Here is a 26,672-nt window from a genome sequence, read left to right as displayed (position 1 = left end):
CCAGCCCTAGAGACTTGTCTGCTCACCCGCCGGGACGGGCGGGGGCTGGGAGCTGAGGCTCGGGCTTCGGAGGTCAGATCCCAGGGAGAGGACTGGGGTTAGCTGTGTGAACACAGCCTGAAGGAGGCTAGTGCACCACGGCTAGCCGGGAGGGAGTCCGGGAAAAAGTCTGCAGCTGCCAAGAAGCAAGAGACTTTTTCTTGCCTCTTTGTTTCCTGGTGCGCGAGGAGAGGGGATTAAGAACGCTGCTTAAAGGAGCTCCAGAGATGGGCGCGAGCCGCACGCAGCTAACAGCGCAGACCCCAGAGACGGGCATGAGACGCTAAGGCCGCTGCTGCCGCCACCAAGAAGCCTGTGTGGGAGAACAGGTCACTATCCCCACCTCCCCTCCCGGGAGCCTGTGCAGCCCGCCACTGCCAGGGTCCCGTGATCCAGGGACAACTTCCCCGGGAGAACGCAAGGCGCGCCTCAGGCTGCTACAACATTACGTTTGCCTCTGCCGCCGCGGGCTTGCCCTGCATCTGTACCCCTCCCTTCCCCCGGCCTGAGTAAGCCAGAGCCCCGAGTCTGCTGCTCCTTTAACCCTGTCCTGTCTAAGTGAAGAACAGACGCCCACAGGCGACCTACACGCAGAGGTGGGGCCAAATCCAAAGCTAAACCCCGGGAGCTGTGCGAACAAAGAAGAGAAGGGAAATCTCACTCAGCAGCCTCAGGAGCAGCAGATTAAAGCTCCACAAACAACTTGATGTACTCTGCATCTGTGGAATACATGAATAGACAACGAATCATCCCAAATTGAGAAGGTGGACTTTGGGAGCAACGATATATATTTCTCCCCACTTTTCTCTTTTTGTAAGTGTGTATGTGTATGCTTCTGTGTGTGATTTTGTCTGTATAGCTTTGCTTTTACCATTTGTCCTAGGGTTCTGTCCATTTTTTGTTTGTTTTTTAGTATAGTTTTTAGGACATGTTATAATTGGTGGGTTTGTTTTTTGGTTTGGTTGCTCTCTTCTTTCTTTTTTATCTATCACTTTTAAAATTTTTTTTTAATAATTATTTTTTATTTTAATAACATTATTTTATTTTACCCTCTTCTTTCTTTCTTTTTTTTCTCCCTTTTATTCTGAGCCATGTGGATGACAGGCTCTTGGTACTCCAGCCAGTTGTCAGAGCTGTGCTTATGAGGTGGGAGAGCCAAGTTCAGGACATTGGTCCACAAGAGACCTCCCAGCTCCACATAATATCAAACGGTGAATATCTCACATAGATCTCCATCTCAACGCCAAGACCAGATCCACTCAACGACCATCAAGCTACAGTGCTGGACACCCTATGCCAAACAACTAGCAAGGAGGAACACAACCCCACCCATTAACAGAGAGGTTGACTAAAATCATAATAAGGCCACACACATCCCGAAACACACCACCAGACATGGACCTACACACCAGAAAGACAAGATCCAGCCTCATCCACAAGAACACAGGCACTAGTCCCCTCCACCAGGAAGCCTACACAACCCACTGAACCAACCTTAGCCATTGGGGGCCGACACCAAAAACAATGGGAACTACGAACCTGTAGCCTGTGAAAGGAGACCCCAAACACAGTAAGTTAAGCAAAATGAGAAGACACAGAAACACACAGCAGATGAAGGAGCAAGGTAAACACCAGCCACACCTTACAAATGAAGAGGAAATAGGCAGTCTACCTGAAAAAGAATTCAGCATAATGATAGTAATAATGATCCAAAATCTTGGAAATAGAATGGAGAAAATACAAGAAACGTTTAACTAAAGACCAAACAAACAGTGATGAACAACACAGTAAATGAAATTAAGAATTCTCTAGAAGGGATCAGTAGCAGAATAACTGAGGCAGAAGAGCGGATAAGTGACCTGGAAGATAAAACAGTGGAAATAACTACTACAGAGCAGAATAAAGTAAAAAGAATGAAAAGAATTGAGGACAGCCTTAGAGACCTCTGGGACAACAATAAATGCACCAACATTCAAACTATAGGGGTCCCAGAAGAAGAAGAGAAAAAGGGACTAAGAAAATACTTGAAGAGATTATAGTTGAAAACTTCCCTAAAATGAGAAAGAAAATAGTCCAGGAAGCACAGAGAGTCCCATATAAGATAAATTCAAGGAGAAAGACGCCAAGACACATATTAATAAAATTAACAAAAATTAAGTACGTAGAAAAAAATATTAAAAGTAGCAAGGGAAAACCAACAAATAACATACAAGGGAATCCCCATAAGGTTAACAGCTGATCTTTTAGCAGAAACTCTGCAAGCCAGAAGGGAGTGGCAGGACGTATTTAAAGTGATGAAAAGGAATGTGTACAACCAATATTACTTTACACAGCAAGGATTTCATTCAGAGTTAATGGAGAAATTAAAACTTTTACAGACAAGAAAAAGCTAAGAGAATTCACCACCACCAAATCAGCTTTACAACAAATGCTAAAGGAACTTCTCTAGGCAGGAAGCACAAGAGAAGGAACAGGCCTACAATAACAGACCCCAAAAAGTTAAGAAAATGGTAATAAGAACATACATGTTGATAATTACCTTAAATGTAAATGGATTAAATGCTCCAACCAAAAGACGTAGACTGCCTGAATGGGTACAAAAACACGACCTGTATATATGCTATCTACAAGAGACCCACTTCAGACCTAGGGACACATACGGACTGAAAGTAAGGGGATGGAAAAAGATATTCCATGCAAATGGAGATCAAAAGAAAGCTGGAGTAGCAATTCTCATATCAGACAAAATAGACTTTAAAACAAACACAATTACAAGAGACAAAGAAGGACACTACATAACAATCAAGGGATCAATCCAAGAAGAAAATATAAAAAATTGTAAATATTTATGCACCCAACGTAGGAGCACCTCAATACATAAGGCAAATACTAACAGCCATAAAAGGGGAAATCAACAGTAACATAATCATAGTGGGGATTTTAATACCCCCCTTTCATCAATGGACAGATCATCCAAAATGAAAATAAATAAGGAAACACAAGCTTTAAATGACATATTAAACAAGATGGACTTAATTAATATTTACAGGACATTCCATCCAAAAACAAGAGAATACACTTTCTTCTCAAGTGCTCATGGAGCATTCTCCAGGATAGATCATATCTTGGGTCACACCTTGGTAAATTTAAGAAAATTGAAACCGTATCAAGTATCTTTTCCGACCACAGTTCTATGAGACTAGATATCAATTACAGGAAAAGAGCTGTAAAAAATACAAACATATGGAGGCTAAACAATACACTACTAAATAACCGAGAGATCACTGAAGAAATCAAAGAGGAAATCAAAAAATACCTAGAAACAAATGACAATGAAAACTCGACGATGCAAAACCTATGGGCTGCAGCAAAAGCGGTTTTAAGAGGGAAGTTTAGAGCAATACAATCCTACCTTAAGAAACAAGAAACATCTCAAATAAACAACCTAACCTTACACCTAAAGCAATTAGAGAAAGAAGAACAAAAAAACCCCAGAGTTAGCAGAAGGAAAGAAATCATAAAGATCAGAAGAGGAATAAATGAAAAAGAAATGAAGGAAACTCTAGCAAAGATCAATAAATGTAAAAGCTGGTTTCTTGAGAAGATAACAAAAAATGATAAACCATTAGCCAGACTCATCAAGAAGAAAAGGGAGAAGACTCAAATCAATGGAATTAGAAATGAAAAAGGAGAAGTAACAACTGACACTACAGAAATACAAAGGATCATGAGAGATTACTACAAGCAACTCTATGCCAATAAAATGGACAACCTGGAAGAAATGGACAAATTCTGAGAAATGCACAACCTTCCAAGACTGAACCAGGAAGAAATAGAAAATATACACAGACCAATCACAAGCACTCAAATTGAAACTGTGATTAAAAATCTTACAACAAACAAAAGCCCAGGACCGGATGGCTTCACAGGAGAAGTCTATCAAACATTTAGAGAAGAGCTAACACCTATCCTTCTCAAACTCTTCCAAAATATAGCAGAGAGAGGAACACTCCCAAACTCATTCTACAAGGCCACCATCACCCTGTTAACCAAACCAGACTAAGATGACACAAAAGAAGAGAACTACAGGCCAATAACACTGATGAACATAGACGCAAAAATCCTCTACAAAATACTAGCAAACAGGATCCAACAGCACATTAAAAGGATCATACACCATGATCAAGTGGGGTTTATCCCGGGAATGCAAGGATTCTTCAATATACGCAAATCAGTCAATGTGATACACCATATTAACAAATTAAAGGAGAAAAACCATTTGATCATCTCAATAGATGCAGAGAAAGCTTTCCACAAAATTCAACACCCATTTATGATAAAAACCCTCCAGAAAGAAGGCATAGAGGGAACTTACCTCAATATAATTAAGGTCATATATGACAAACCCACAGCTAACATGGTTCTCAATGGTGAAACATTGAAACCATTTCCTCTAAGTTCAAGAACAAGAAAAGGTTATCCACTCTCACCACTCTTATTCAACATAGTTTTGGAACTTTTAGCCACATCAATCACAGAAGAAAAAGAAATAAAAGGAATCCAAATTGGAAAAGAAGGAGTAAAGCTGTCACTGTTTGCAGATGGCGTGATACTAAATGTAGAGAATCCTAAATATGCTACCAGAAAACTACTAGAACTAATCAATGAATTTCATAAAGTAGCAGGAAACAAAATTAGTGCACAGAAATCTCTTGCAGTCCTATACACTAATGACAAAAATTCTAAATGCAGAATTAATGAAACACTCCCATTTATCATTGCAACAAAAAGAATAAAATGCCTGGGAATAAACCTATCTAAGGAGACAAAAGGCCTGTATGCAGAAAATTATAAGACACTGATGAAAAAAATTAAAGATGATACAAATAGATGGAGAGACATAGCATGTTCTTGGATTAGAATAATCAACATTGTGGAAATGACTATACTACCCAACGCAATCTACAGATTCAATGCAATCCCTATCAAGCTACCACTGACATTTTTCACAGAACTAGATCGAAAAATTTCATGATTTGTATGGCAACACAAAAGACCCCGAATAGCCAAAGCAATCTTGAGAAAGAAAAATGGAGCTGGAGGAATCAGGCTCCCTGACTTCAGACTGTACTACAAAGCTACAGTAATCAAGACAGTATGGTACTGGCACAAAAACAGAAATATAGATCAATGGAACAGGATAGAAAGCCCAGAGATAAACCCAAGCACATATGGTCACCTTATCTTTGATAAAGAAGGCAAGAATATACAGTGGAGAAAAGGCAGACTCTTCCATAAGTGGTGCTGGGAAAACTGGACAGCTACATGTAAAAGAATGAAATTAGAACACTCCCTAACACCATACACAAAAATAAACTCAAAATGGATTAAAGACCTAAATGTAAGGCTAGACACTATTAAACTCTTAGAGGAAAACATAGGCAGAACACTCTATGACATAAATCACAGCAACATCCTTTTTGACCCACCTCCTAGAGAAATGGAAATAAAAACAAAAATAAACAAATTGGACCTAATGAAACTTAAAAGCTTTCACATGAGAAAGGAAACCATAAACAAGACCAAAAGACCACCCTCAGAAATGGAGAAAATATTTCCAAATGAAGTAACTGACAAAGGATTAATCTCCAAAATATACAAGTAGCTCATGCAGCTCAATATCAAAAAAAACAAACAACCCAATCAAAAATGGCCAGAAGACCTAAGTAGACATTTCTGGAAAGAAGATATACATATTGCCAACAAACATATGGAAGGATGCAAGCAGCACTAATCATTAGAGAAAGGCAAATCCAAACTACACTGAGGTACCACCTCACAGCAGTCAGAATGGCCTTCATAAGAAAAATCTACAAACAATAAATGCTGGAGAGGATGTTGAGAAAAGGGAACCCTCTTGCACTGTTGGTGGAAATGTAAATTGATACAGCTACTATGGGGAGCAGTATGGAAGTTCCTTACAAGACTACAAATAGAACTACTATACGACCCAGCAATCTAACTACTGGGCATATACCCTGAGAAAACCATAATTCAAAAAGAGTCATGTACCACAATGTTCATTGCAGCTCTATTTACAATAGCCAGGACATGGAAGCAACCTAAGTGTCCATCAACAGATGAATGGATAAAGAAGATGTGGCACATATATACAATGGAATATTACTCAGCCATAAAAAGAAACGAAATTGAGTTACTTGTAGTGAGGTGAATGGACATAGAGTCTGTCATACAGAGTGAAGCAAGTCAGAAAGAGAAAAACAAATACTGTATGCTAACACATATATATGGAATCTAAAAAAAAAAAAGGTTCTGAAGAACCTAGGGGCACGAAAGGAATTAAAACGCAGACTTGGAGAGTGGATTTGAGGACACGTTGAGGGGGAGGGGTGGGCTGGGACAAGGTGAGAGAGTGGCATGGACATATATATATACTACCAAATGTAGAATGTATGTCTGGTGGGAAGCAGCACCATAGCACAGGGAGATCAGCTCTGTGCTTTGTGACCACCTAGAGGGGTGTGATAAGGAGGGTGGGAGGGAGATGCAAGAGGGAGGAAATATGGATATGTGTATACATATGGCTGATCCACTTTGTTTTACAGCAGAAGCCAGCACACCATTGTAGAGCAATTATACTCCAATAAAGATGTCGGGAAAAAAATTTACAAGCTATTAAATATAAAATAAGCTACAAGGATGTATTGTACCACAGGGGAATATAGCCAATATTTTATAATAACTATAAATGGAGTATAACCTTTAAAAATTGTGAATCACTGTGGTGTATACCTGTAACTTATATAATATTGTACATCAACTATACTTCAATAAAAAATATTAAGCTCATCCAAAAAAAGAAAAAAATATAGCGATTTTATACTACCTTTCACTAACCTTTGCTATTTCTTGGGTTTGCTTATATTATTTTGGAATGAAAACCTAGATTATTACTGTTATGGTTTACAACATCCATCCTGTTTTTAAAGAATTATATTTTTATATTTGCAAATTGCTTCAAAACCATGCTTTTATTGTTCACTGTTAGTTCTTTTAAGCTAAGTCTCTACTGTTCTTGAATTCTTAATTTTGACCCATCCTTAAAGTTCTGTAAACATTGAGGATTGAAATTTAGCTTTAGGGAGAATCGCTTGATTTGTGTTCTTCTCTAGAATACATGATTTTTTTTCTGTTTTAAAAGGCTCAATTCATGTAGAAAGCTTGATTTATCTTTTATATTCAAGAATTTTGCCTGGTTATACCTAGGCATGTGTTTCGTTTATTTTTAGTGAAGTTTTTAAAGCTTCAAACTTAAATATTTCTTTAGCTTAAAAATTTCTTCTTCTGTCATTTAATTTGTGTTCTCCTGGTTTCATTTCCTGCTTTGGAATTCCTACTTTGTGTAACTACATGTTTTGGACTCCTTATTTCTTATCTTTTCTTTCATTATTTTCAATTATTTATTATTTTCCTGTGAATTTTGAGAGAATGCTCAAGTTTTTCTTCAGCTTCATTAATTGGATTTTTTCAGTGTAATATAGGACATTCACTCCTTCATTGGTGGCGGGTGAACATAGCAAATATATTTCTAATTTTCACCTAGCTTTTCCAGACCTCAGATTTTTCCTTATTCATGACAATCAACCCTCATTCATTTTGGAGATGACGTATCTTTTAAGTCTTTTTAAATATTTGCTCTTTGATTATGATAAATATATTTCGGTGCAATTTCATAGAAAAGGATAAGCAGTGCAGGGAAAAGAAAGTGGCAGGATAAATATTTGGCAGTACTGTATATTGCAAATTTGAGTACTGGTGTATCTTTTTTAGATTCCAATGTTAATTATGGAGTGTTATCAATTTTGGCTCTAGTTTCTAACATATCTTCATGGAGAATATGAGACATAAAAGGAAACTTTTAAAAATACAGCAGTGAGGAAAGCTGAGGCAGACTAAATTTGCTCCCATAAAGATGGGACATCCTTGCAATGGCACACTATGTAGCCATTTTGATGGTCCTCTTATTGACATGGAGAGATGTTTGCCATACATAATTAGGGCTAAAAGCGAATTTTCAAAAACTGATATACAGCTTGATCCTATATTTGTGGGAAAAGTAGCATACATATTAATCACTGTCACAGGCTGGAGAAAATTGTGATCTTTTTGTTCAGAACAGTTAAGTTTGCTAAATCAATACAAACTTGTAGTCAGTAGAGGGCGCAAGGAGAGAGAGAAGGAAGTGAAGTGAAAAAGCTGATGTATGAGCAGGATGAAGGTTTTCATAACATAAAGATTATTCTGATTTCCTTTCCATTCATTTATCCAAGAAAATTTCAAAAAGATCATAGAAGCATAACTGAAGTTTGACTATTGCTTTTACAACAAAATATTTGGCATTATCTAGAGAGTCAAAGCACATACTTTCAAGGGGTAAGGGGAACAGAAAATAATTGAGTGCCTATTTTGTGTCAGGCACTGACATATACATTATATACCGTGGTCTCCTATGTAGAACATATTTTGATGTTTCATCAGACATTGCAGTCACATTAACACAGCCTTGATGAGGTTTTGATTAAAGAAAACATCTATAAAGCTTAGAGATACTGACAAAATCTGATGGCTACAGATCACTTTATAGTTTATTAAATGCTTTCAGATTTACTATTTCATTTCATATAACATCCTTTAAAACAGATCCTTCTTTTAAAGATGAAGGCTGAGTGGTTTATGGAGTGTGGCAAAGTTAAAGATTCTCTCAGCAAGGCTTGTGTGTCTGGGCATGCTGATTTCCATATGCTGTCTCTCAAATAATCTAGAAATCTTCAGACATAACACCTTGGCCCCATGAAAGAGCCACACGATATGAGCAATAGTTAATACCAATGCAAATCAAAGAATTTTTGTCCTCCATTATTTTTTACAGGATTTGACATTATAACTCACATCTCTGGCTCCCGGATTAATTAATCTAGCTTTGGTGGTTTCCAAATGCTAATTTGGAGACATGTACTGAAAAATGTGAAAAATAAAAGCAATTTCATGAGGTTATATCCTGTTTTTGGTTTTGCTCTGAAGTATTCTCTCTTTTAAGAAATAATCATGATTGTGGATGGTGGTACGCTGCTTTTTTTTTCTTTAAAGTATTTGTTTCGCAAAAGAAAGCAAGCTCATAGATACAGAGAACAGATTAATGGTTGGGGTGGGGGCAATAGGTGAACTGTTTCGATGTTTCTTTTGCTTAATTTACATAAATTGAATTGTTCTTTAAAAAAATTTACACCACGTGTGCAGAATCTGGCACAGCTTAGGCATTCCCATCAGTGTTAGCTCCATCCACAGAGATGCCAGCTGAGACTCACATGGGACCTTTGTCCATGTCTTCCATGACGTGACTTTTACTACTTGCCAGTGGTCGACCCATCCAACTCCCAACTGTCATTTTTCTGAGATAATTTGCCCAGCGTGTGTGAGTGGGAAAAGGGAGAAGAAAGGCAGTCAGGAGGATTCATTCCTAGGGCATCTGGATACAGATCAGATCTCCTCCTATGTGCATGTCATGCAGACTCCATTTAGATACAAAGGGGTGGGACTGGGTTCCTAGGGAGAAATTAAACCTCTTCACTTCTGCCTGGTCTATATGAAGCAGTTCCCTGGTTACCTCCTCCAGGCTTTGTGATTGGTTGGCTGTGGAAGTGAGGGAGGAGGGAAGTAAGCTGCTGATGGAGCTACAGCAACCCGTTTTTGCAGGCCCTGGGAGGGAGAGGGGAAAGGAGGGCTGAGCAGCACGGGGAAGAAAGAGTCATTTCTCTCCACCGACTGCAAACTCCGTGCTCACAGCTCACATCTCTCTGGAATCCAGAGGCCTCTTTGGCCAACGAGTCCACTATGCTGGATATTTTTATCCTGATGTTCTTTGCCATCATAGGTCTGCTCATTCTGTCCTACATTTTCTATCTGCTCTAGGGGCTTGCAGCAGTGGCATGGAGCCTGCAGGAGAACAGCTCAGGGCGGGAAGGATGAAGCTGACTGGCCCAGCAACCTGCTTGTGGACACACCAGTGGATTTTTGCTTCTGGTCATTATTTTGGGTATTGATTCAAAAACAAAACTACAAGAGATCCTGTTTTCCTGTGTTTTTCTCAGATGCATTGATGTAGTATTTCGCAAACCACTCTGAAAAGAATGAGAAAGGCCAACTTCTTTCTTAGAGACCTAATTTAAAATACAATTAATATTAAAATGAAAAATAAAACCCACAATACGAAGGATTTTTAGGAGAATGGGTTGAGAATGGTGTGCAGGGAAGGAGGGACTATTACTTCTTAGTTTTTTCTTCAAGTCAGGTGGTCAAAAATAGTTTGAAATCCTATATCAGTCTCTCCCTCCTCATTTTACATTTTTACTGATCTGAGTCCCCAAGGAAACACAGTTTTTGATCAGCAGTGAACAATCTTAGATTCTCAGGCTGCCAAGCTTTTCAATAAAGCTGTCCATGAGGTTGGTGATGAGGACTTTTCTCACTCATGTTCGAGTTTCCCAACCATGAGATGATTCCACACGCATTACCATCTGAGGCCACCTGTCTGCCTGCCTGGGTCGGGCAGCAGGGTCCTCGCATGCCCCACTGAACAGGGCTGCTGTCCTCTGCCCACAAGCATGCTGCCCCATAAGACCAAGAGAGGCCAGGCTGCTCTGGACCACCTCAAGATGTTTGATGGGATCACACCACCCTATGACAAAAAAAGCAGATGGTGGTTCCTGCTGCCCTCAAGGTTGTGCATCTGAAGCCTATGAAAAAGTTTGCTAACATAGGATGCCTGGCTCATGAGGTTGGCTGGAAGTCCCAGGCAGTAACAGCCACCCTGGAGAAGAAGAGGAAGGAGAAGGCCAAGATCCATTACTGAAAGAAGAAGCAGCTTATGAGGCTCTGGAAGCAGGGCAAAAAGAACAGAGAGAAGAAAATTGACAGATTCACAGAGGTCCTCAAGATCCATGGATTCCTAGTCTGAGCCCAATAAAATTGACTGTTTATTCTTTTAAAAAAAAAAAAAAAGCTGTCCATGAGTTCTTCATATAAACTAGTAGACAGGTACATCCATTCAATAAGTTCTCTAACAATTCTCAAAGTAGAAAAATTTTAGTGGCTAATGAGCAGACAAATATCCTCCAGGGCCATCTTCTTACAAACAAATCTCAGAAATCTGCCTAAGCTGTTTTAAAAAGAAATTGTAAGAAAAATTTTGGAGCAGAATAATTGTCAATTTGTAAGGAAAAAAAGGTCCTATTCGTTGCTCTAAACCATGTGTTATTGGAAAAATACACAGAACTCACTATTTTAAAAACACCTACCACCTCTTTCAGATGAGATATTCCCAAGCCCTATATTGAAAGGAAATTATTATTTTAAGCTTAAAGAGATGATCATGAAGTATAGAAAAAATTGGAAAATAAAGATTAGCTGTGATGCATTTAAAAGTAATGGAATGATTCATGGTAGCTTTCTGACACGGTCAGAAACTGCAAAGAAAATACTAAGAGGGAGTCAGTTCACCTGTGCAGGCTTCAATATTCTCAAATTTGAAATGGAAGAGTTGGACTAAATGGTTAGCAAGCCCTCTTGCAGCACTAGCAGTATATGTGTTCAGGACTTTTTGACTTGTTTGTATAGTTTTACAATTTGTGAGTGCTTTTGCAGCCTACATGTTTGGGGCATGAAATGGTTAGTGGGAAAGTCCTGGCCGGTTGCAGCTGGTAGAGAGTTGATGGTGGTACACACACACACACACACACACACACACACACACACACACTCGTGCATGCATATCAGAGTCCACATTTCCACGCGACAGAGGTTTTTCACAGCTGAGCTCAACCTGGAAACGAATTCATTCTGCTAAAAGAACGGAGGGAGATCTATAAACCAGCCCACCACAGTGCTGGGAGAGCATGGAGGCAAGAGTGATGGCATGCCCAGGGTGTAAAAGGAAGTCATAAAAGTAGGTAAGCAGAATGAGAGAGAGAAGTTTTTGAAGGTAATAAATAACTGGAGAGGCATTCCATAGGGTGTATTAGAGGAAAAACATCTTTACAAAGAGTGGATGAGATGAGACTCCTTATTAATGCCACATGTTCTGTGCAGTTGCAGGTGCAAAACCTGCTAATTTCCTGCCACTGATGTTAAAGGTCAGGAAACAAGGAAGCCACAGTCCCAACACAGAACAGAATAGGGCTCAAAGAATGGGTTTGGCAGCTCCTGGAAGCCACAGAACATCAGACAGACCTAGAGCAGAGAAGGCTCCCTTAGGCCTGGCTGGGTCTTTATCAGACCCACACAAGTGTATCTGGGGGCAGGGAGTTGAAACTTTAGGGTTTCTATAGTGTGTTGTACAGCATTATGCTTAGTCTTTGTGGTAGTCTCATTCCATATCACAGGTTCAATCAGTTCAACAAAGTTTCTAGTATTTATAGTGTTCCACATTAAAGAAATCCTCTAGATATTGTTATAAAGCATTGCATTGTTTGCACAGACCTGAATTTTCAGTGCTACCAGACTTTGTGCCCAGACTTTGTTCCACATTAAAGAAATCCTCTAGATATTGTTATAAAGCATTGCATTGTTTGCACAGACCTGAATTTTCAGTGCTACCCAGACTTTGTGCCCGGAGGATAAAGACATGACAGCAGCATGTCTTCCTCAGAACACATTGCCTTGACTAGGCTTCTTTCTGCACTTTACACTTTCTTAGACCCACTCACATTCCAACCACATACAACCCAAAGGCATAATGCTGATGTTTCCAATGAGGGAAACTGAGGCACAGAGATGCTAATTGATGTGTCCAGAGTCACCACATTTTAAACCGTAGAGCCAACCAAGATAAGCTAAAATCCAGGTCTTCTGACATCTAATACCTCAATAAAGTTTTGCTAAGGAAATGTGTATTACATGCCTACTGTGCATCAGGTTCTATGCCTTGGCGCAGGGGACACAAGGATACATTTTGCAAACCCCCTACTCTTGAACTCTCAGAATCTCAGAGGAGATAAACTAGCAAGCAGAAAGTTTCCACATTATTTGGCTAGGGCTACAATATTTGTAAGTGTAGAGCAGTGTCCACAACCAGGTACAATTTTGCCCCCCAAGAGACATTTGGCAGTGTGTGAAGACATTTTTGGTTCTCACAGCTCGGGAGTTGTTACTGGCATCTAGTGGGTAGAGCCAAGAATGATGTTAACATCCATCAATGAAGAGGACAGCCACCCACAACAAAGAGTTATCCAGCCCCAAATGTCAAAAGTGCCTAGGTCGAGATACCCTAGCATAGAGCAATATAGGGACACAGTGGAAGTGAAGTCAGGTCTGCCTGGTCCAATGACAGAGGAGGACTTATCAGGGAAGTAGGTGTTGCTTGAGGTATCAGGAAAAATGAGTAGACATCATCCTGAGTATAGGTAAGAACCAACAGGCAAGAGGAACATGAAATAGTGTGTTGTATTTGCAATTTGATCTAAGCTGAAGCTGACCCTTCAATGAAAAGGGACCATTGATGGTTTTAACCAGAGAACCATGTGGTTAAGTGTACATACTCAGTAGTTTGCTAGATTAGTGTCAAGCAGAGGATCTCAAACTTCATTTGGGATATGAATAAAAAATGCATGTTCCTGACCTACCAACACACACACACACCAAACATCCTGGTGCAATAATACAGTAGGTCTAGGTAGAACCCTGAAACACATATATTTTTTTTTTGTAAGTACTCTGTGCAATTCTCATGCAGGTAGTCCAACTCCTCACTGGTATACAGAATATATTTGATGGTGGTAAAATTATACTCCTACCACAAAGAAAACAAAAAGGAATTTCAGAAAGAGAGGAATATATAGATTCATCCTTGTCTCTGCTCTAATCCATAATGTGAGGGTCTGAACTGGGTGCTTATATAGGAATCTGTGTTAATGCAAGTCATAAAGCAGCACAGCTGCTCCCTTCTGGATTCTGTGACCTGAGACAGAAGAAGCACTAAGGAAGTGCACACTCCTTGTGACACACTCTTGGCAGCCCCTGGGAAGCTCAATTGCTTCTCCAACTTGAAAAATTCTGTGTCCCAGAGCCTTCTTGGTACAGCAATACGTGCTTCCTGTTCCCAGAGAGACCCACCCTTGGGCTTTCCCACCAGTCTTCCCTAAACCTGGCTGCTCCTGTGTCCTGTCACGTTAAGATGTGAGCTGAGATCTCAGACTTATATCTCATCATGTCAGTCACAGCAGAGTAAGGCTCCACCAGTGGGAATTCTGCCCCTGATGCTTGCCTTCCGAATTCAACTTGCCATCTGTGGCTTATCTGATTTCCTTGGACACCTCACACTTCTTATGACATTGGCTTTGGATCAGCAAGAGTGGAAATTAGCGTGTAAACACTGCAATCCTAGAATTTCTGATTTGAACTGGAGGAAACCTTTGCACTGCAGTCTGTCTCTGAGCCAGATGTCTGCAACTCTCCTCTCAGGGAAATAGATGAATATCCACAGTAAGAGGTCAATGGCTTTGCTGACAGATGCTGCACCAGGGAATATTTTTTTAAAGAGATTTCCTGGTAGCCAGGGTAGTTGTGTTAGCTATTTTCCCAAGTTGTCTCATCTACGTTCTCTAATAATGACATGGGAAATTATAGGACCCCAAATAGGATTTTTTAAATAGAATAAAAGGAAAGAATAGTCCCCCCTCAGAGGGGACCCTGAGATCTGACAAATGGGACCCTGAGAGGTTGGGTGTCTTGCCTAAGGTCAACAAAAAGGGAAAAAAATGATTCAAACCCAAGTTTCCTCACTTTCAATTTATGGCTGTTTTCATTGCACAACAAGAGTATAGAGTCAGAAATGTTAATTTTGTTGTGAAAGTGAGCCAAAACCTTACCCTGTAACCCTAGAAAGAAAGAACAAGTCATATCAGAGCTGTAAAGAAGCCTTTCCAAACTAAGTTTAACTTAGAAGATAAATAGAAATAGTCAGGGGAGAGAGGTTCCCCTGAGACCATCGAGCCCCTCAAATTGGAAGTCATCCAAAGATATCGATGGCAGATTTACTGACCAGGCTCAGTGGCCAGTTGGAGTTCAAAGTGGACTTGATGCCCTCTGTGTGCACGATGGAAGAAACATCGTGTTCTCATTCTGTGGCCATGCACTGTCTTGGGATCATTAGTTTTATCAAGTTTTACAAGTGCTTTTACAAAGACAATAATGCCCATTTCCTGTATAGTTTACTTAAGTAAACAAGGAGACAGCAAGGTACCATCTCCTTTGTGAAGCAAGACTTTAAAATTTTTATCTAAAGAAAGAAAGCAAGGGATCTGTTCTGCATTGTTCCATAAGATAAGTTCATAAGATAAATTGTTCTAGTTTGACCTCAGTTCAGCTGGGCAAATGGTTCCCTTTCCCACTACCCACCCACGTTGTGAGCACCAAAGACTTTTTAAGTGGATAAAAATATTTACAAACAGTTTCTTGAGCTGATCCTGTTCTCATCAATGGGTCACTACAGACGTCCTGTGGGAAGGTGATTGCGTGTTTTTTCTGGCAAAATAACTTTTTCTAAACCCAAGTTTATTCTGGGGTGAGTGTAAACTCCTATGAGCAACAGAAAACATGCATATCATCTGAACACAGAAACAATAATGCATAGGGATAAACTTTGGAGTCAAACAGGCTTTGGTTCTAGTTGTGGGCTTCACCATCTTCTAAATGGTGACTTCCCCAAACAAGTCCCTAATCTCTTCATTTATATAATGGGACTGTCTGGCAGCTCCCTCTTGGATTATTTGTGAGTATTAAATGAAATAATAAATCTATAAAAAGTATATAACACAAACTAAATGTTCAATAAATATTTGTTTATTATTAGGTACAGCCTCTTGTTGGGTCTACAGGGTACCCACCATCCAAAGAATACTGGAAAATGCAAATAATAATTGAGTAATTCAATTATAACTGAATAACTAATGTAATTAGCACTAAATAGCTGGACACTTTGAAATAATCCATTTGAAAAATGATCTGAGCTTTCAAGTTTACATCTGACTTCAATGTAGAGTCATCTTTTTACTTGTTCATTTATTTGGCAAAAACTTTCCTTATGTATATAATTACTAATACTATCCTTCAGGAACTTATGGGAGATTTTCCAGTCAACATGATCTTGGTAAACCCTAATGTGAAGGCTTGCTTACAATGCATGAGGCCCAAAACAGGACATTTCTAAAGAAATCCATAGTGGACTGGGACTGCCATTTTTTTTTAAAGCTTTAACTCACGGGGCAACATAAAATTAGCTCTTAATTCTAATAACAGACAAAGGCTGTTTCTCCAAATGTGAAGTGATTGGAACTCTCTATATGAACCCTTGGAGTAGTGATCAATGGGAGAAGAAAACATTTTCATTCCCAGAAAACATCTTTGAGGTGCTTTTTTCATGCTAGACACTGTACAAAAAGAACTGCATACTTATGTTCTTGTTTTTGAGGAGTTTAAAGTTAAACTTTAAAATTGAATCAATATATTATTTGCATATAGTCAGTACATTTGAAGTCTCAAATCTGAATTCTTAAAATATTTATTTCTTGTTCCAGGCAGAAAGTTAGCAATCTCAAATCATGTATGTATATTGCATATGTATCTGCAATTTTGTGTGTTTGCATGAAATGAAGTGAATTATAAATTCAATCATAATTTTATTGGAAAATTCATCTGTGAGACTATGACAGCATTATTTGGCAACTAAGACAATGCTTCACAAATTAGTAGTCAGGCAGTAATGCCACTTTCTCTAGCATTTGCCTCTCTGTTGGAGAAATGGATAGCTATGCTAACTAAACTAAGTGTATACCCTCCGCACCCTGCCCTCTATTTCTTCTGACAGTATCACCAAGCTATTAATTACTTAGGCTTAAAAACCTTACAAACCCCTCTCCCTTGGTAATTTTACCCTGTGAAATCCATTGCCAACTTTTATCAATTCTACCCATTGTAGTGACTCCCCACCTGTATGCATTTTCCATTATCAGGCCCCCAGCACTCTCATGTGGACAGTCACAAAGGTTCTCTAATTTGCACACTTTCTGGCTTCTCCATTTTGACTCCCCACCCCCAGCCCCCCACCCCCGGCCCTGTGCATCCCAACACTTTAATTCCAGGCTACTACTGACAAAGCACAGAGCCGACCATGCCATCCTATTCAAAACCCACACTGCTCTCAAAATAAAGTCCAAACTCAACCCTGAGGCAATGATCTCACCAGCAACCATTTCCAGTCTTATTTGGACTGCTCCCTGTCTGCCCCATGCTCTCTGAAATTCAGCCACACAGGCTACTCAAAGCTCTCTGCAGATTTGCACTTTTCTGAGCTACATTTATATATAGGCTCTTCCTTCCAACTAGAATCACCTTCTCTCCTTCCCTACCTACACTGTCAAGTACCAATCTACCATGAAGCTTTCCCTCCCACCTGGATCAGACTGGTTTCATCTTCCAGGGGTCTCCCATAGCAGTTTGGTATTCCCTCTAGCAGAAAGATTACCTGCGGCTTTCCTGTCCTAGACTGTAAGCTCCCTGAGAGCAGAAATCATGCTTTACTTACTGGTTTCTATATGCTCAACTAGAACATTCAACAAGTTCTTGGCACCCAAAAGGTGTGTAGTAAGTATCAGTGCACCCCAGGCAAGTTAAGGACTTAACGCTGCTGAGTTTTAGTTTCCTCACTAGTAAAATAAAAATACAAAGACCTGAGACAGGGGCTGTATATCAGTGGTGCATATTAGATGATTGATAAGCCTTATTGTGCTCTCTCCTCTTCAAACTGGTTGTATCATGTAGGTCGACTCAGAATGAAGCAACCTGGAGTTAGACCTGGGGATAGTGGCACCCTCTACACCCCCATTTCTTTCTCTAAAACATGGAGATAACAGAATCTACTTGTGGAAATAAACTCAACCTTCCTCTTACTTAAGCACAGAGCTTAAAATCTATGGTTTCAACTGAATATTTCATTATGTGGAGGAGGGCCAGACTGGTGAGCCCATCCCATGCCAGTCATTTCAAGACCAGAGCTACACAAATGGGAAATGGTGAATCAGGTCAGAAGGTATGTTCTGCTCTATGAATATGGAACAAGAGAAGCTAACTGACCCTTACAGAACATTGTAGATTATTAACTTTCAGAAAATTTTACTTGTTACAGGGTGGTTTCAAATCCCCAGGACCAGACTGATGTTGAAACCTAGAAATGTTGTGCTGATTTGGTGTGGATTGGGGTCACACGATGTTTGTGCACATCATTTTATGGACGAGTGACATTTGTCACCAGAGGCTAGGGGGAGATTGTTTCTGTAAAAAGGCATAGAAGGGCCCCATATTATCAGGGATCTAGAGGAGGGGCAAAGCGGGGAGGGTACTGTTGTCCCTCCCTTTCCTTTTCTGGAAAAGGCAAAAATGGTGGGCCTTACAAGCCCCTGAATACATGATCCAGAGCCCAGTAGGGGAAGCTGACCCAAGTGCTGTGCACTTGTCTTGGGAAAGCGTCAGTCCAATTTGCTATAACTCTTTACCTCTGAGCTTCCTCATCTTAGTCCTCCAAAAATATAATGTACACAAATACAAAGGATTGTGCCAGACACATGGGGATGTTATCATAGCTGTTTTAGTATATACTCAGATTTTGAAACAAGGAAATCAGCTCTTCTCATCCGAGGCCAGAATGACAATTAGTTCTTGATGAAGTGAAACATAGTTTATTCATCCTTCCCTAAGGTCCCACCATGTTATTTGATTGCAGCAATTCTGTTATTTTATGTTTATGCAATCTTTCATAGTGACTCAGAACAAAATGGGTAAGAGAATGGTGACCAGTGTGTACATCTAAAAGATGTGTTTTTCTTTCTATATCTGTGTGGATTTTATGAGTTTGGGGTACCTTAAAATTGACCAGCAAATAGTAAAATATATACTTATATCTGAGGCATACCCATTATTCCACTTGTTACTATCAGATCTCCCTATTTGATGTCCTAGACCTCAAAGAGAAGTGCTTTGGGGCAGGGGTAGGAGTAGAAATAATATGACCTGTTATCCAAAATGAAAACACAAGCACAGATCACTTTCCAAAATGTCCATGATTTCAGAGCTTAAATGCAGACACACCCTTAAAAGAAGCATTGGAAAGAAGAAAAATTGGCCAGCTTCCCAAATCTCACTGAATCCAACTGGACTGGGTGATGACGGAGATCAAAGGCATGTGGCGACTGGACAGAGAACTGGGAGGAACTGGCATCTTCAGGCCTGCTGAAAATTAGCCAAATGAACCACACCAAGCAAAAGCAAACTGAAAGTAAATATGGGAGAGTAATTGAATGCACATGGGGGTGCTCTTCACCAAATGAAAACTTTGTGTGTTCCCAAAGGAGAGATTTCCAGGTCTTCAACAGCATCGACCCACGGCAAAAACAAAATAGTACCCTTTCTAATTGAGAAACTGAATCCTTTTGGCTTCTACTGAAGGGACACAGGCAAAATCTCCTCTTGGTCATGGTACTCACGATTTTCCTTGTCCTCCTCCACTTCTATATCTCCCTTCCCTAAATAACTTTGTTTCTGGCTTGTTTCTAAGTAAAACGAGATTTTTTTTTAATTTGGGGGAATTTTCTCCGGAACAGCAAGTGTTCATAATTCTGCTTTTTATGATGCCTTTGGTGGAAGTTTAGCTCAGTTGCTCAGAGCTGTGATTTTCCTGTGTACCACCATTTCCATGGTGCCTTGCACCCCTCTGATGAACAGCCCTGATAACACCTCTCCTCTGGCTTTAGGGAGAGGGTTCACACAAGGAACCAAATGCCATTTCGCCATCAATGGATCTCTTCTTCCTTTACTCTTCTATTACTTGCTTGTTATGGTGAAAAAATTAATTTGCCTTTTCACTCCCCACTGCACATACTCTCCCAACCCCACACCCTCCTAGAAGTATAGAACAAGGATTGCAACTTCTTTTCTGCAGGTTCACAGTATTACAGAGAGATAGTATCAGAATGGGGGTTTGGATAGGGAAAACCTTGAAAATGGAAGCCCGAATGAGGATACAAAGAAAGAAAAACAAAGGAAGACACTCTTTCCAAATTTGGGTCCCTTTAAAAAAAAATACATGGATTCCATTTTCATAGAGGGAAATATGGAAGAAAATACAACAGCACTTAAGGAATTTCCTCTCATCAATTTTTCTCTGATCCCTTAATTGTGTTTAAGCCTTGGTGAGTACTTTGTTTACAGTCCCTAGCGTAGTGATTTGCATCACCGTCTCTGGCTAGCTGTTGGCCTGGCCGGGAGCTGGCAGCTGTGTCAGTCCAATTCTGGCTGGGAAAGGTAAGGATCTTTGCCTTGATTTTTGAAACTGGGAAAGAAACGTGGAATGTCTTTGGAGGGGTGGGGTGGGGTAGGAGGATGTAGATTTAATTCATGAATTAGAAGCTTTCTGAAAAGTTCTCCAAGCTTAAAGGAATCTCCTGGAGCCTTCTGTTTAAAAAGAACCAGAAAGATTTCCTCTCCCTTCTGAAAGAAGTCTTGCAGAAAGAAGGCTGGTTGCTTTGTGAATGAGATTTTGCATTTGCGGGCAGGTGTCTCTTAAGGCACTCTCAGGAATGTTTAATATCTTACAGGCGCAGAGAGGAGGGAGGAAAAATCATTCAAAGGCATCAGGCATTGATCACTAGGAATTCTTTGAATTTTAATTTGAAGAGGTAAGAATCATTTAAAACTGCAGGTGTTCTTGGGTATCTATTCTTTAGATATTTCTGCTTTATCCCAAAGCTTTCTACTTCTCTGTATTTATCAGTACAAACCATAAGTTGTCTACTAGCAATCTGAAGATGTGCATCTGTGTATCTGAGCAGATGTACATACTCTGAAGAAGAATTAGGGTGAATGTAACATCTGAAGCCTGAAAAGGCTGAGGAAAGCTTGGGTATTAGGAGCAATAACGACAGACCAACTCTGTTCCCAGCTCACAGATGCATTCACTATCCCTCAGTATAAGTTCAGCCAAGAAGTCACCATCAAAAAAAGGTGCCTCTGGCCTCTCTCTGGAAGGAGTTCAAATGATGTACCTTTGACTTTGACAATGGGGAAACATGGTCAACAGGAAAGGGTGATGATATTCAAAGCTTCAGTGGGGTTATTGGATTACGTTGGGGAGAAAACAGCCCTGCTAGAAAGTAATAGAGGAATTGCCCCCGAAGGCCACAGTTCACAGTGGGAAGACTGCTGCTCTCATAAGGAGCTTCTCAAGAACCTCCAATTACGTGGCCCGTGGCTCCCAATATCCCTGTCCTCCCAGGGCATTGCTGGCAAGTGCTGAAATGCCGTAGTTCTAAGTACCCCTTCTCAAACACCAAGTGACAGCACTCCTCCTGGAGGATGAATGTGTCCCTTTACATCCCACATTTTTAAAGTCTGAAGATAGTCGTGGCCGAGGCCCTCCAGGTACTCATCAGCCGCAGCAGGCTGGGCTCCCCCGACTCAGCCAGGCCTCAGGAACTTTTCAACTTTATTTCTTTTTAATGAAGAAGCCCTTTCTCTGATTTCCATTCTGGTCCCTCTCCCTTTATGAGAAAATCACCAAGGTATGATTTCTAGACAAGGATGGAAAGAGTGGGCTATCGTAGAACAGAGACGAGATGCCTGAGAACATCCATGCCCTCCACCGGAAGTTAGAGAAATCTAACAACTCGAGAGAAAGAAGGAAAACAAATCTCTTTCAAGATTTAATTTATATTTGTAGTATTAGTTGTATCAATTAAAAAGATATTCAAACTTGTATGGATTAAAAATAGATGACGGATAACTTTTAGCTACAGAAGTATCGGGATGAACTTATAATAGTCATCCAGTATTATCTCATTTTTCCCTCCAGAAGACAATCTGGGGCTTTACAATTTTAAATAACTTATCTGCAAGAAAGTCTAGAGCTCTAAGTCCATTTGCAGACAGGGGGTGGGAAATAGACATTTATTGTTTGAGAGCGTGACATGTCAAGCCATACATGTTTGAATATTTAAAATACCTTGCTCCTTTAAGTGGGTCAAGGATCTGCAGATTGATACCAGCCAGGAGCTTGCTACAGACCTATTAAATCAATCTACATTTAGCAAGCTCCTTACGTAATTTGTGTGCTCCTTAAAGCCTAGAGTTCAAACCAAGGGTTTCTCTCTGTGTGAACTTTGTCAGATTACTTAACCTCTCTGAGCCTCATTTATAAACTATCTATAAGCTCATTTGTAAACTAGTGAGAAGTCATGTTAATGCATGCACCTTGCAGGTGCTCTATAATGACAGTGATGGTAATGATGATTTCAGCATTGCCGAAGTTACTCACTTCCTAGCACAAGTAGTAATCATGTTTAAATCAAAATGACTGTTTTCCCCCCTTAGTCACAAACATTTGTATGTCCCACCCTTGTTCCTAAATGAATTAATATCACATAAGGGGGGGGGGTTAAGCTTCAGATGAACAGCACACATATATGAAGAAAGAATATTCGGGAAACCTGGGAACATAGATTTTTGCTGGCTTAGAGGCTGGATTCAGCTGCTCGATGACTTCACAGCTGTTCCTCCCGCCCTAAAAGTGTCTATCCCTTCGGCTCTGTCCCCTCAGCTGGGTCTGCAACGCTGACTCTGGGATTTTCTTGTGAAAATGCCTGCTGGGCGGGAGGAAGATCTGGAGGTTGGCTGGGGAAAAAATGAGTAATGCAAAGCAGTGCGCTCAGTAAATGCTGCAAGAGAAATAAAAGTAAAAGCTGCCTCCTGTCTCTAGGGACTCTAGAATGATTCTGACTTATCATGTCACTGAGCAGAGCTGGGGGAAACCAAAACTCGGAATCTGCTGGCAAGGAAAAGAACGAAGAAAAAAAAAATGGTAGGGAGGGGCAATCCGGCGGGGGAGGAAATAAAAAGAGAGAGAGGGAAAGACAAGCGTCATTTAGGAAGAGGTAGAGTAAAAGAAAGAGCTCCAGGATCTAAAACCTACCATATAGTATTTTGTATCTTTTCTTTTCCCCAGAGGAGATCCCTGTCCTGTCACTTTATTGACAGACGTGCTGTTACAGGCTGTCTTCCCAGAGGTCGCAGAAGAAGCTCAGACGCTGCTGTTCCTTCCCTCCCAAGTCCAGTGGTCTCCCTGGTAATGGATTGCTTCTCTCTGAGGTACGGGTCAGTGTAAGTCTTTGGGGGATGGAGCTTCATTTTCAGGTTAGCTGAAGTCTCAGCTTTGGGGTGAAGATTCTTTTTCTTTCAGACAGAATCTCAAATATCCTTTTACTGGCCTAGCCAGTATTTAAGGTATCATTGAACAGCAGTGATTAATTTGGTGATTAAAAATCCCATGCAAATAGGCAGCTCTAACTTTTAGTTCATTGCACAAGGAGTGATATTTTTGACCTCCCAGAGCAAGGAAGAAACTGTGAGGTTTGATTTGCTGTTGAATTAGTTTTCAGTGGGTGCTTAATATGATCAAAGTATTCATCTCACTGAAATCATCTCCAGTATCTTCCTTTAAATGCTTTCAGTAACTATAACTGCTCAACCCTTTAGCTGCTGGATCACTTCTCGAGGGTAAAGGAGAATGACTTACCATGTCTGAGCAAGAGAAGAGTGTTCACTGATTTCTCATAGATGGCGTTTCAACCAGAGGCTTTTGATCGAGAGTCTCAGATTTCACCCTGAAATGTTCAGGTTCAAAATATTTAGAAAGATACAGCGCAGCAAGTTTTTGTACACAGCAGCGTGGGGTAAAAATGAACTTGTAAATCTTTATGCTTATCTAGTATGCTTTTTTTTTAAAACATGTGGTACATACAATATCAAAATTCCTTGTTGAGTTTAATGGAAAATTTGTGAATTGACAGCTAATTATCATAATAATTGATCTCTTTAACATAAAAAAGCACAAAATTCTGTCCAAAAAACTGTTGAATTATTTTTCTTATTTTTCCCTTTTCAAATGGATCAGAGGATATTGCCGCATTTTAGCTCACAAATCCTAGCCTTATTGTCCCTGAATTTTTGCCCAACTGCACCCCCATCATGGACCCAGGATGCATGTTTCGCTGTATTTAATAGTCACAACAATAAAGACTTGTTAACTGTCAGTTGATGTAGAAGAACATCATTTGTACGCTGATTGCTGGTCTTGACGTTGCTTTGGTGCACAGCTAATGGGCAATAGTTTGGAAAGAGTGCATGTTATGCCCGGAAACGCCGGCAGAGTCTAGGTTGCTGTGAGTGTGGAAGGGACTGTGTGAAGTGTTGTTTATAACGTGTTCTCCTCTTGAATGAGGCTGTTTTGGGATTAAGATTGAGGCTTCTCTGTGTGTTTAGAGGAAAGAAAAGCAATAGACAAAGCAGAAAAGCTTGTAAAACATTTGCAGACCGCCAGAGTGTATTAAGCACTGTAAAGTGCTTCCTGCTTTTTATATCTTCCCTTTCTTTATGGTTCTCTGCTTTATCTTGTTTTCTTCTCAATGCAAAGAGAATGCAAACAATTAGGAAAAAAATATATTAAAGTTGATTTTCACATGCATCCATGCCTCCTAGAAAAGAACACAGTGGTCTTTCCCCCAGCTCTTTACTCCTACTTGTGAGGCTTACTCTGATGCATTCAACTGGAATCTCCTGTCTTCTCCTCCACAGCTTCCACCCTGGTGAGACCGCCCAGGTCTAGTCTGTGAACTCAGCTAGGAGACATACTGTAAAAATGACCGAAGAGCCCATAAAGGAGATCCTGGGAACCCCGAAGTCTCCCAAGCCAGTGGCAATGGAGAAGAGCTCCAATGGTGAAGTCATGGTCACCATGGTCCCCCTGGTCAATGAGATTCAGCTGACAGCCGCCACGGGGGGCGCTGAGCTCTCCTGTTACCGCTGCATCATCCCTTTCGCCGTGGTGGTCCTCATCGCTGGGATAGCGGTCACTGCCGTGGCTTACAGCTTCAATTCCCATGGCTCCATCATCTCCATCTTAGGTCTAGTCCTTCTATCATTGGGACTTTTTTTGTTAGCCTCCAGCGCCCTGTGCTGGAAGGTGAGACAGAGAAGCAAGAAAGCCAAGAGGCGGGAGAGTCAGACGACTCTCGTGGCAAATCAGAGAAGCTTGTTTGCTTAGGACTGAATGAGACCAAACGGGATGTGTGGTCTGAAGGACCTGCTCTCACTTCATCCGCCAATGCACCCAGGACTGGTGTGGGAGAGGATGGACTTGGCATTGCCGCAGACCAGAGGCATGGGGGTGGCCTGAGGGTGGAGGATGGATGGGGTTCTCCTCTGTGAGCAATGACTTGTGTCTTCGATGACAAACTTAATTCTAAGGGCTGTTTCTAAGACTGAAAAATCAGTGTTTCCTCTACATTAAACATTTTAGGGGTCATGGGAGGTGTGCGGCATTAGACAAAATTTGGTTCACCTTGGAAAGTAGGCAAGAGAAGATGAGTTCTGGCACACCAGCAACCTGCCTCCAAAAGAGATAACCCATGCTATTAAGATGTTATATCATAAAAATGTTCTGCTGAGAGTCTAAACTGCCTTGAACTTTGCATACTCCTGTGAAATTCTGTGATCATTTTTTTCCAAAAAGTTGATTCTCTAGCATCTGTTTTATTTTTCACTTTCAGTAACTCATCACTGGTGGTACTTTTCTTGAAGAATAAACTAATATTTTTTTTATGTTTTAACATTGGACAGTTTTTAGATGATCGTAATGCTGTGTCAGAAGTTTAAAAAAAAAAGGTAAAATGTGTAGCTACTCGATGACATGTGGGGATAAATTAATATTAAAATAATCCAATATAGCACTTTTGATGATTTTTATATTAAAGTTTAATGTACATTTTATTCAAAATAATAAATACTCATTGCTGCTGAAACTTCTTAAATGGTTATTTCCATTGTAGTTACTGTTACTGCAGTTCCAGATTGCCCATCTTTCCTTGCCTTATCAGCAACAACATCTCAGTTGTATTTCTCTCAAATGGGCATGTTGCTTCTTCCTAACTTAACTAAAAGATTTTTATTTTTTATCACATCATTTTTTTTCACGACTTCTGAAGAGTAATATGAATTATGTTTATTCTAAAAGATTTATATGCCATTATAATTAGGAAATCAATGCCTTGGGTCAGGAATTTTACAATGTGTTGTTAAATGTGTGTTACATATTTATCAGATCAGTTGTTAAATATTTGCTGAACATATTTTTGAGCAGCAGCTACATACCAGGCATTGTGTAGATTCTCAGGCTGCTTAACTGACTTAGCAATAATACAATGCAAATAACGTTACTGCTTGAATTCTGTGAATATTGAGCAGCTAGGACTCTACGCCATAACTCTAGCCAGAAATATCCCCAGTTCATGTCGTTTAAACCATATTAAATTAGAGAGGAAAGATAGGCACAAAGCCTTTCCTAAACCTTGGAAAAACAAAGCAAAACAAAACAAGCCTAGCATAGCACTTTCGATGAAAGGCATTCTATCAAGGACTTTAATTAAATGTGGCAGGAGCCCTCTGGCACCGACTGCTCC

The 26,672-nt window shown here is 40.2% G+C and overlaps 1 protein-coding gene across 4 annotated transcripts; it reads left to right on the top strand.

Moving 5' to 3' along the window:
- Positions 1-20,438: 20,438 nt before the first annotated feature.
- TMEM100 (transmembrane protein 100) lies at positions 20,439-26,006 on the top strand. 4 transcript variants are annotated; one of them, XM_079905265.1, is made up of 4 exons: positions 20,439-20,466; positions 20,760-20,840; positions 23,162-23,304; positions 24,790-26,006. In XM_079905265.1, exon 4 carries the CDS (start codon positions 24,854-24,856, stop codon positions 25,256-25,258), a length of 405 nt encoding a protein of 134 aa, XP_079761391.1. In that variant the 5' UTR covers positions 20,439-20,466; positions 20,760-20,840; positions 23,162-23,304; positions 24,790-24,853; the 3' UTR covers positions 25,259-26,006. The 4 variants fall into 4 exon arrangements, with proteins under 4 accessions (XP_079761391.1, XP_079761394.1, XP_079761393.1 ...); XM_079905268.1 differs by lacking the exon at positions 20,760-20,840 and having other exon boundaries at positions 20,450-20,466; XM_079905267.1 differs by lacking the exons at positions 20,439-20,466; positions 20,760-20,840 and adding an exon at positions 22,876-23,017.
- The last annotated feature ends 666 nt before the right edge of the window (positions 26,007-26,672 follow it).

Source organism: Stenella coeruleoalba (genome assembly GCF_951394435.1).
Source record: "Stenella coeruleoalba genome assembly, chromosome: 19".
Taxonomy (NCBI): Eukaryota; Metazoa; Chordata; class Mammalia; order Artiodactyla; family Delphinidae; genus Stenella; species Stenella coeruleoalba.
This window is presented reverse-complemented; position numbering and strand designations above follow the sequence as displayed.

Excerpts from the sequence above, each read along its gene's own strand:
- TMEM100 (XM_079905265.1), top strand. The coding sequence starts at position 24,854 with ATGACCGAAGAGCCCATAAAGGAGATCCTGGGAACCCCGAAGTCTCCC.